Here is a 10,873-nt window from a genome sequence, read left to right as displayed (position 1 = left end):
AGACTAATGTTAAATATTTGAAAAAGATCCATCCATCAGAATGTGTGACCCCAGCGTAACTGCTTCCCAAAGGAGTTAAAACTTCAAACGATGGTTTGGGGTAGTTACAGTATGTCATCCCTTCACAATAATATGGACCCATGTTTTCTGATTTGGAGTCGTCACAGAGGCAGTACCAGTCTGTGAGGACAGTCTGAGCTATTTCCTAAATGGACCCTCACTAACGGTCAGTGTTCACCTTTCACTACCTTGGGAGGAAGATAAAGATTGACTCAACAACTCCTTACACAGTGAGCTCAACTTCCATTTAATCACAAAATAATTCATCCAACAAAGTGCTGATAATCATTTCCATTAAGTCCAAGTGCTTTTCAATTTGAGGGGCTTTGGTCATGAAAGGCACTTTGGCTGAGACACGAAAAACTGTAAGATAATGGCATCCAAGAAACCACTAGATCAAGAGACCACTTTAAAGGGAGGGCAGAGGGCTTCTCTGCGGGGTGAAAACATTCCAGAGGGCTCCAGACCTTGACATATATCAGAAGAAATAAACTCTAATTAGAAAAATGGGATTCCGAAGTTCTCTCGGCTGTCATGTTCCATGGTCTTCAGGATGGGTCCATTCCACTTCAGTCCAGTCAGAGTCCGTTCTCCAAAACTAAAACCACACACTCCCTCATCCTAGGAGTACTGGTTGTGGATGAGTGTGTGTGTGTGTGTGTGTTCTGGAACGATTCCCGAGAGCCATGGGCTCACACCTCGTTTCTCCACTCAGGGTCCAAAAGCTGCTGGGTCACACTCTCTTCCGTGTCCACTAGAGGCCATGTTTGAGGGAGAGAAAGAGAGTAAAAAAGAGAGAAAGAGAAAGAAAAAATTCACTCAAGTTACCTGAGAATAACAATCTGTTTACATGAGAGATTGTGACTTTGTGTCAGTGCGTGAGCCAGCCTGTGTGTTTGTTACCTTGAGGCTCTGCTTGAAGGTAGAGAGCAGCCAGTCTCTCCACCAGCACTTCCTCCTCCTCCATGGCGTGACAGTAAAAAGCAGCAGCACGCCCTTGATCCTCACAGTACTGGATGAACCTGAGAGAGAGAGACCGAGGTGAAACAGTGATGTGTATACAAACCAAGAAGAGAGTGTGGTGCTCCCAGGCTGGAGTTACAATCAGGAGATGACCCTCAATGTGATGAATTCGGATGAATGTGAATGTGATGAACAGGGAACCCAGAGGTCTCGTTACATCACTCACCTGCCCCATATAGGGTCTTCTCTCAGAACTATGGGGTTTCCCACCACAACAAGCAAGGACATGGCTCGTGTCGTTGCCACGTTGAATCTCTGTGAAGGGAGGAGACGAGTGAGTACGTGAATTTACACATTTCACAATTCACACAAACGTTCAAGTATCTGTATGTGAATGTGTGAGATCCAGAATTGGGGAGTGAATGTGGTCTTGTAGTGTGTGTGTCTATGTTACGGCATTTCCGCTCATGAGTGAGTACAGGGATGAGTTCTGACCTTCTCGTTCTTGACAAAGCCAAGGCTGAACTTTTGATCTAGCTTGACGTATTCATGGGAACTGCGAACTGTCGACACCAGGATCACCTTCCTCTCTTGTCCCTGGAACTCCTCCACTGAGCCCACCTACACACACGCGCGCACGCACATGCACACACACACACACACACTTTTTAAAGTTTCATTGATGGCAATTAGCTTTCAATGAAAAATAGTTGGCTAAAAACGTTTTCAAAACCTTCAAGTCTTTCATGTTCAGCTTAAGCTCCTTCTCCACTATCTTGATGGCCTTGCGGACCTTTTCCACCTATAGGACATACACAAACATCATTAGACATAAATAGGTTTGCATCTGTGAACACAAGCCTAGGTAAACATTTGATGAAAAAGACCTAATGTCTGAGAAATATATACATACGAACAGAAGTCAAGAGATTGTGCTGCTGTGCATAGTTTTCACCTGTTTCCTGTATGGGGCAATAATTCCGATTTCCTTGGGGAAGATTTTTGCCAGGCCTTTCTTGCCCTGGGTCTGGAAGAGCTTCTTCAAGTATTCCATCAGGATCTCTACTTCTGCCACGTTGAAGAAGGAGGGGCTGTTAGCCTCACGCTCATCACGACCGGTTACCCCACGGAAGATTATTGGGAAACCCTGGGAAAGAGATGAGAGAGAGAAAGGTTAATGGTGTGCGTATGTGTGTGCGTGTGTATGTGTGTGCGTGTGTATGTGTGTGCGTGTGTATGTATGGGATGTGACCAACCTGCTTCTGCAGATGTTCCCAGTTGCAGTAGGAGTTGCGAACAATCTCGTTGGCGAACACCTGAAGCTCTCCATCGTAGAAGAGCTCGTTGGGAATCTTTAAGATGGCAGGATGAGACCTGGGAGACAGGGTTGGAGAAGATTAGGGTAGGAGGACGTATGAATGCATCATCGCTCGCCAGTTTAGCTTTCCCCCTGCCTTGACCACATCGCGGATTGAACTCTGTCTCGCACACATGACCCCCTTTCATAAACACAGCTTTAGCAAGAACCACCCCCCCCCCCCACTCCCCTCCACCCCCCCTCCCCTGGTCCGTCAGCAAACCTCACCATACCACCTTAACACATTTTCTGCGGGAAACCCTGAAGGTGTTTAATTAAATGTAATTAATTCAACTCGGTTACACACACATATTCATACATGAACTGTATGTACTGTATGTAAGTGCTACAGCGCACATACCTGTAGTTGCGCAGTAGTTTGGTAACATAGCGGTCGTTGTAGGCCCCTCCCTTGCCCTTCTGGTACAGAGACACATCCTTCATCAGCCTCTCCAACAGAGACAGCCCTGCCGGTAGAACGAGGTCAACACCAGTGAGTCTGCAGCTGCCTGACTAAACTGTGCTTGACAGAAAATTTGATGTTTATCACAAACAACTGTCAAACTGGGTAATATTATGTGTCATGCTGTAAGGTGGTGGTACTCCTTACCCATCCCATGCTTGATGGCCAGAGGAGATCTCAGGATGGGTCCTAACTGCTTGGGATCACCAGCCAGCACCACCTGACCTGACCCAGGCTGGAGCAGGCCTGCATTACATGTAGAACACACACACACACACACACACACACACAAGATACCCAAGAGTCACAGAGCTTGCTAAAAGATAGATGATTCTAAAACCATCATCATTACTTCTAACTTATAAATAAAGTAAGGCATTTTTCCTCCTATCTTACCTGCCAGGGGAATAATGCACTCTGTCTCCACTGCATGTCCTGCCTCATCTACAAACACATGACTGTAGTGACCCTGGGGCACTCCTCCAGTCACTAACCTGAAAGATGCAAACACACACCGTTGGCATTCAGGCTAAGGAAATATATGAGGGGCTGTTCTATGGATGTATGTGAAGCCCTCTGTGACATTGCTTGTAAAAAGAGCTAATGCAATTTGATTTGATATAGGCATAGGTAACGAACATCAGTTAGCATTGGTGGCTAGGGAAGTGCTTCATTAATATGTCATTAGCAGTTAGCCTGAGTCTACCTTCCAGCAGTCAGCAGGGTGGTGACCATTATCTTGTACTCCATAAGATCCTCCCTCGAGGGAAACACAAAGGTCTCCTTGTCCTCATCCAGGTTACAGCATGTCTGTTTACAAACACACACACACACACGACTTCTGTGAGAGGCAACTAACAACATCCAATAAGGACTCAGATTACAGACCAATGGAATTTTAGATTAGAGACAGGCACTGACCAGCAGTTCCGCAGGCACGTCCCAGGGGTTGCGGCTGCTGGCGTACATGCGCAACACCAGCCGCTTGTCAACGTGTTCGACAATCCTCTTACACAGCAGATCTGCCGCACTATTGGACGGCGCACAGGCCAGGATGTGGTTGACGCTGTTCGTCTTCACCAACTGTTTAATAGCTTCAACCACAGTCACTGTTTTTCCTGGGAGTTACACACACACACACACTTGATTGTTAGCATTCATTGGAGGATCATTTAATACCTTTAAATATACGGTCTAAAGCATAAGAAATTACGATAACCTTTAATATACATCTTACCTGTTCCAGGTGGGCCAAACACCAGGTAAGGAGCAGGTCTGGATGAGCCAGCCACAATGTTCTGAATAGCTCTGTGCTGTTCTGGGTTCTTCTCCAGCTTAACGTCGTAGAGCCTGGGCAGACATTATGAAAGACGAGGGTGGAGTTTAACGTAGATTGTAACAGTATCTGGGTGTAAAAGCCATAATTAGGCCTGGCTCAAGGAAGCACATTGACTGCATCTGAAAGACCCTTTTTTCCAGCTCTTTCTTTTATGTTGATCCATATAAGGACACATGAAACCACTATGAAAATCGAGGGGATTTTACTGTTTTGGTTGCCATAACCGCAACTTGAGGACAGCAGAACTGGTGAAGGGGTTCTTTCCGGGGTATCACACCCAACTTTCGTAGAGGAGCTCAGGAACTGACCTGAGATCAGGGAGGTCGGGCATGGGAACAGAGTCTTCCTCAGAAGGAAACAGCACCTTCCCCAGCTTGTATTGGGAGGCCATCTCTGCTGCCCTCTGCTGGAGGCGAGTTGTAAGGCGGTTAACTGTAAACTCAACGTTGAACTGCATCCCATCTATGAAGCTTGCCAACAGCCTAAAGACATACACAGCCCACAGATACACAGAATTAAACTTCAATCCGTTTTTTGGCTGAACATCAACACCATGTTGCATATAGCCGTAAAAACACTAGAAGTTAGAAACTTAGAAAAACTAGATTTAAAATAATTGATTAAATCGAGTAATTTAGACATGTCAACCGTACTGTATTCCTTGTCATTAGGTCTAGCTGACTGGTTCTTACTTCTTATTGAAGTTCAGCTGGACCTTCTCCAGTTCCACTCTGTAGACAAACCCTTTGTACTTCACCAGGCCGGCTGAGCCTCGCGATGCTTCGGCTGTCTTGGTGACTAGCAGGGCGTCCCCCCTGAGCACCGACGGACGGTTCTCTGACACACCTGGCACCTGCCGGGAGGGGGAGCGTGACAAAGAGATGACTTCAAAGCAAATATCAAAGCAGAAATGTGGACTGTGTTTGTGTGTTTGTTTTCTGCATACACCGAGCGTGCAGCCCATTTGAAACGCCTGCTCTTTGTGTTCCTTTTGATGTGTACCCTCTCAGTGTGGACGTTAATGGGTGCTGTGTGCCGCGTCCTTGCTAGGGTGTGCGCTTGGTGCGCGCGCACATCCACTCACATCGAGAACCAGGAACCTCTTATTGGTGTGGAGAAAGTGCATGGGCTGGTCCTCCATGTTGTACTTCTTAATGTCCACCTCCATCTGCAGCTCCTCCAGGTAGAGCAGCACCTGGAACTTGTGAGAGTAGTTCTCCCAGCTCAGAGCACCTTCCAACACTGCCCTGGAGGGGGAGCATTACAACAAGATGCATCTGAATATCTATTTGAGATGACACAGCACATTCAGCCACAGAGACAGTTATCCAACTCAGCTCTGACTATATAAATGACTGCAGGGTTTCCCGCAGAAAATGGGTTAGTTAAGGTGTTATGGTGGGGTTTGCCATCAGACTCTAGTTTGTGCGATAGACTAATGCGGGAGGGGGGGGGGGTAGTTTGTGCGATAGACTGATGTGTTCTGCAGAGAAGGGAGACTGGCGTTGGTCACGGTTTGGAATGGAAGGGAGAAAACAGGACAAGGGCAGATATCGCTATAAAAAATTCTAAAATGCTTAGGCAGCTGCCTTAACTGAAAAGTGCTGCGGGAAACCCTGGACTGACTAACTATGTCATCTTTGACCTTATCATATAACCAACCAGCCATTTTAACAAAATACAGTTAAACATCTTTATAGTGACGGATGTATAAATGAATGGATTAAGTATGGATCGATGAATGGTTGGATGACCGGACGGACTGACAGACCGATAGGCAGATGGATGGATTGACCACCACATACTCACTGTGCGGAGCGTATTTCCGATCGATAGGAAAAAGAGGACAGTTTGCCCCGATCAAACTGAATGAGCTCCCTCACATAGGCCGGCACCTTGTAGTCCTTCAGCGACACCAGCGACACCAGACGCTGCTTGGCCGTGCTGGAGAACGAGGGGATGAAGAGGGCACAGGAGGATAAGAGATGTTTTCCCCATTCTTCTTACAGGGGGACAATGGGACCTTACTGCTCAATGACCACTTCAGCAGATAAACAGGTGATTTTGATGAAAGGAAAAACCAGAAACTGGTGCTGCATATCTGAGCTTGCCCAACTAGATGATGGTGAAAGTATCGAGTGACGGGAGGGTAACCCCATATCAGGTGGAGAGTTAAGCATGTGGCAGGTGTCGGGTGTGTGTGTGTGATCTACCTTTCAGGAGGCTCTCCATCCTCCACAGTGAAGTACTGGGAGTTGGAAGCTGTAATGGGGCGGCGTCTGTAGGGGGCTGTGGGGGCCAGCTCCCTGGCCAGGGAGGTGACGCGCTGGGCTTCCAGGAAGCGGACGACGTGGAAGGCCGCGGAGGAGGGCAGGAGGTCTGTCTTGAACTCGAAGGCCAGAGTGGCGGGGTAGAAGCCCACCATCTTAGGCTTGAACTTGACCTGGATCTCATAGCGCACACCTTAGCAAGGCATGGGAGACAGCTGGTTCACAATACGTTCACAGATGACTAACTCTGAAAGCTTTTTAGTCCAACCAGTATGTTGACAGCTACACCTTTCACTCCTCATCAGGTTGAACAGGAAGATGTAGTACATGGATATCCTGTCAGTATAATACGAGCAGTGAAGACTGTCACTGGGTGTGGACTTTGATATAAATCCAGTCTAACCATCCATGGTCTAACCATCACGCCATCCATGAGCATGACTGTGTGTGTACAGTACACATAAAGGTTTGCGGTTGTGCTGTGTATATATTTGGTTGTGTGTGTGTGTGTGTACTCTTACCAGGTAGGAGTTGGAGCGGGTTGGCTCGGGTGACTTTGTGCTCATCTTCCAGGATGAAGCAGTTCATCCAGTGCAGGGCAGAGTAGTAGGTGAAGTGGACCGGGCCCGAACCCTTGTTCTCCACGAACAGCCTGACCACATAAACCTGAGGAAGCACGGAATTCCGGCACTTACGTGAGTCCAGTAATGTCTCAAGCCCAGACCAAATGATGCATTTTACTGTACAATATCAAAAGAGTGACTGTAAGACACAGGCCTCCCAAATATCAGCCTTGGTATTTACACACATTGCTGGCTGGTTTTGTTGTGGTTCCTTCAAGGTTTTGCGAAAACCACAGAGGTGGTTCTAACCCTTACCTCTGTCACTCCATCCACAGAGATGCGAATTCTCCCCTCCTCCATATTATGATCAGTTGTGATGGTGACCCCCCCTTTGTCAGATATATACATATCCCTGGGAAAGGGTAGGTTATGGGGCAATGGAGGGTTAGAGGTGAGGGTGGTTGGTAGGGCACTCACAAAACATATCAAATCAGAGAAATACATCCTTCCTTCCATTCAAACACTGATCTGGCATGACTAAATTAATAACTGGTTTGTACATATCTCAATATTTAACCATCCAATTGTATTAGATCAGAGATCGCATTAAAGAAAGCAGGGAAGGAGTATTTACATGTATTGGAGTATACGCTGAGGGGCTGCGGTCTGCTTCCTGCTTACCTGTTGGCTTTCAGGTTCTGGATGAGCCGATGTGCTAGTTCTCTCCTAGCACGGACCCCTGACACGAGCTCTGAGGCTTCGCCCCGGTCAGGAGAAACTCCATTCTGCACAGGCACTCCATTGGACAGCCCCTTCTGCGGGTGCTGGGACCGGGGTCTTTGCCACTGATCTTCATGAAAAGCCCTCACCTGCAAGAGAGAGGTAGATGAGGACGTCACAGAACTCTCTCTCTGTCTCTCTCTCTGTCTCTCTCTCTCTCTCTCGTCTCTGAATGTCTCTCCATCCCACTTTTTTGATTCAAAAAATATCTCCTGGGAGAGGTTTGGGGCAATATGATCCAAATCGTTAACCAGGATGTTGACATGACTTCAGGATGTCACATCCCAGCCAGATCCCCTCCCAGCTCACCACCTCTGCTCAGTCCCCTCTCAGCCTGCTGCAGTCCCTCAGGACTCTGTGGTTGAGCTGGGCTTGTACTACACCACCATAGGACTAGGCCACAGTATGTCGCAACAGAGTCCAGTACATATAGACAGATTGAAACTCAGTGTGTGCGTTGACATTTTACCCACACACCAGTCCACGTTCCCAGTGGTTTGACCAGAAAGTGCAGTTCACCAGAATCCCAGTGGAGATCACATATGTCACTGTTCACCTGCATACTTCCAGAGCTGAGGGGGAACCTTTCCATCTCAGAGTCGTAGGTCACTTGCTACTGAAACAATTACAAGACAACTCAAGAACATGGGACTAGCGGCAAGCCACCGAACAGCCAGACACCTGCTAGTTACTGCAGACTGACTTTTACCACCGGAACCATAACAGGAAACCCATCACTGACACAAACTCTCCACTTCCCTCTCTGCATAGTGCAGCAGTCCACAGATTAATGATCACATGATGGCCATAATTGCTTGTATCATATGTTTTACAATCTATCTTTACAAAAAAGACAAAGTACATTAAGGTGCAGGTTGGAATATGGGTCACAAGGGCAAACAGAGTGGAATTTGGCTGAGGTTTTTACTTCTGTCCCTTCTTTTATCAGGGTGTAACTAAAACAGCAGATAGCCCTGTCTCTAAACCATACTACTTTGATCTGCAACAGGAAGATAAGACTAACAGGACCAATCGAATACCTGGACATTCCTGGCACTGGGACTTTATTAGTAGGGCCATGGCTATGTCTGGCACACCTGCCCTCATATCCCAGGAAACGAAACCTAAACAGACTTTGCCTATCAACGCTGACACAGGTCAAACGTAAACACAGACTGTTTGCATTTGTTGTTCAAGGTTCACCGGGAAACGTAATATGATGATGACATTGTCAGGTTTGCCCAAAAGGTACTCGTAACCAAGCCGGTCAAGGGCCTGGGTGACGAGGGGCAATGAGACCTAAGATCATTAAGAACTAATATCTTGGGGGGGTTTACCATGGGATTGAAATGTACTTGTCCATCGTAAATCTTGGCTTTTCGGGATAACCTTAGAGCATACAGAATCCCACTGAAGTTTGGGTCCTTGAGTCCAAGAGTTCTGTTGAAAGAGACATAACAGGTGCATGTTTGCATTTTAGATAAAACAAAGGTCATAAAATATTATGCTAATGAGAAGAAAAAAACACAAACCCCTTCTATCAACAAATACGAACACAGGAGCGTTGCAGCCTAATCCATATTGGGCACTGGATTCATGTTGCCCACAGAATGCAATTTTTTCGAATTCATTCAGACAGAGAAACAACTACACAGTTGTGTGACCTGACCGCATCAAGAGGAAGACAGGCCTACCTGTTCCTGAATTCGGAGTTGTAGATGTCACGGAGTTCGTGCTTGTCTGTAATGGATCTTCGATTTGTTTCTTCTAGGAATTCAATGAATTCCAGTCCAACTTGGCGACGAGCCTGCATACTCCGTCCACTCATGTTGTATACATATGACGGATCAATTCCGCAACATAAATTTAAAGTTTAAATTTACGATCAAGCCACTTCAGTTACGTGCAGCTAAATCGCCGGGTGATTTGAAAAGAGGTTCTTCGGAAATGATGATACCAGTAAGAAACGAAACCTAAATTTAACTGGGCGGATACCCTTGATAAACGGGAGTTTAGCCTACTCCATGTAGCAGGCCACTATTTGGGCATGATTGAGATAAATCGTTAGAGCTGTGAATCGGCGGCCAGTCTTTTACATTTAAAGCGCTCTCATGTGTATCTCTAGTCTATTCTTAGCATGACCATCTTTTATGCATGCTACATTGCATGGAGTTTGTTGTTTTACCATAACCACATTACCTAAACCACGCTGAAAACGTGAATGTATTTAGCGTACGTATAGGCTATAATATTCATATATTTATGTATAAACAATTATTTGAAGAGTGTACGAACAATGTCGTAAGTTGTTATGTCGCTCAGTTCACTCCAGCTAGGTTGGTGTAAGGGGCTATCAGGAAGGTAGTCTTGCAGCGAACTAACTCTTATGACACAAGATGACGCTGTTGGCTCAAGTTGATCGATGTCATACCTCAAGGATTCGGTGCGAAGCGTTGACTGCAAGTGCCACCAAAGAGGTTAGTGTGTGTGTGTGTGTGTGTGTGTGTGTGTGTGTATCAACTTGACCCTTTTATGCCAAGACCTACGTAGGTCTTGGCATAAAAGGGTCAAGTTGGTTTGAGGCTGAAGCACCAGAATACTCGAGGTTTCTTGTGTTTGAGACTCTAGATGGTCAGGAAGGGTCAGGACAAGGTAGCCTACTGTAGCACAACACACACACGCACAGTTGTCTCTGTGTGTGCACTAATGTGTTGGTATTGATATCAGTATGTACAGACTTGAGCGGTGACTCATTAAACTTGATTGTGCTATTTTGTCATTTGGCTGAAGGAGCACTGGATAGTGACTCATCAGCAGGATGGGCTAACCGTCCGGACTCACTGATAGCCCATGAGAGAGAGAGAGAGAGAGAGAGAGAGAGAGAGAGAGAGAGAGAGAGAGAGAGAGAGAGAGAGAGAGAGAGAGAGAGAGAGATGTTCAGTGATGCCTCTACGTGATCTGTTGCACACCACTATCTTTAACTTCATCATCTAGCCATTCCATCCTGTATATATATATATATTGTATACAATGTGTGAGTGTGTCTGTGCAATGTGTTTGTGTGTGTGAGTGAGTGCG

The 10,873-nt window shown here is 46.5% G+C and overlaps 1 protein-coding gene across 2 annotated transcripts; it reads right to left on the bottom strand.

Annotated features, from left to right (window-relative positions):
* Positions 1 to 283: 283 nt before the first annotated feature.
* LOC134019261 (putative helicase mov-10-B.2) lies at positions 284 to 10,146 on the bottom strand. Of its 2 annotated transcripts, XM_062459958.1 has the most exons (24): positions 9,490 to 10,146; positions 9,133 to 9,235; positions 8,352 to 8,408; positions 7,697 to 7,884; positions 7,331 to 7,427; positions 6,974 to 7,118; positions 6,396 to 6,645; positions 5,992 to 6,126; positions 5,267 to 5,429; positions 4,875 to 5,035; positions 4,491 to 4,664; positions 4,081 to 4,193; positions 3,765 to 3,961; positions 3,550 to 3,653; positions 3,240 to 3,337; positions 2,991 to 3,089; positions 2,742 to 2,847; positions 2,280 to 2,397; positions 1,979 to 2,170; positions 1,757 to 1,825; positions 1,519 to 1,644; positions 1,250 to 1,338; positions 964 to 1,082; positions 284 to 814 (listed from the first exon to the last, which is right to left on the bottom strand). In XM_062459958.1, exons 1-24 carry the CDS (start codon positions 9,621 to 9,623, stop codon positions 753 to 755), a joined length of 3,099 nt encoding a protein of 1,032 aa, XP_062315942.1. In that variant the 5' UTR covers positions 9,624 to 10,146; the 3' UTR covers positions 284 to 752. The 2 variants fall into 2 exon arrangements, with proteins under 2 accessions (XP_062315942.1, XP_062315943.1); XM_062459959.1 differs by lacking the exon at positions 8,352 to 8,408 and having other exon boundaries at positions 9,490 to 10,145.
* Between the last annotated feature and the right edge of the window lie 727 nt (positions 10,147 to 10,873).

Source organism: Osmerus eperlanus, chromosome 4 (assembly GCF_963692335.1).
Source record: "Osmerus eperlanus chromosome 4, fOsmEpe2.1, whole genome shotgun sequence".
Taxonomy (NCBI): domain Eukaryota; kingdom Metazoa; phylum Chordata; class Actinopteri; order Osmeriformes; family Osmeridae; genus Osmerus; species Osmerus eperlanus.
Note: the sequence above shows the minus strand (reverse complement) of the source record. Positions and strands in the feature narration are given on the sequence as shown.

Bases quoted from the DNA above. Each gene is read 5' to 3' on its own strand.
- LOC134019261 (XM_062459958.1), bottom strand. From the start codon at position 9,623: ATGAGTGGACGGAGTATGCAGGCTCGTCGCCAAGTTGGACTGGAATTC. The intron at 2,171-2,279 runs GTTGGTCACATC...TCTCTTTCCCAG, and splicing joins GGGAACATCTGCAGAAGCAG to GGTTTCCCAATAATCTTCCG. The intron at 1,826-1,978 runs GTGAAAACTATG...TATGTCCTATAG, and splicing joins TTGCCCCATACAGGAAACAG to GTGGAAAAGGTCCGCAAGGC.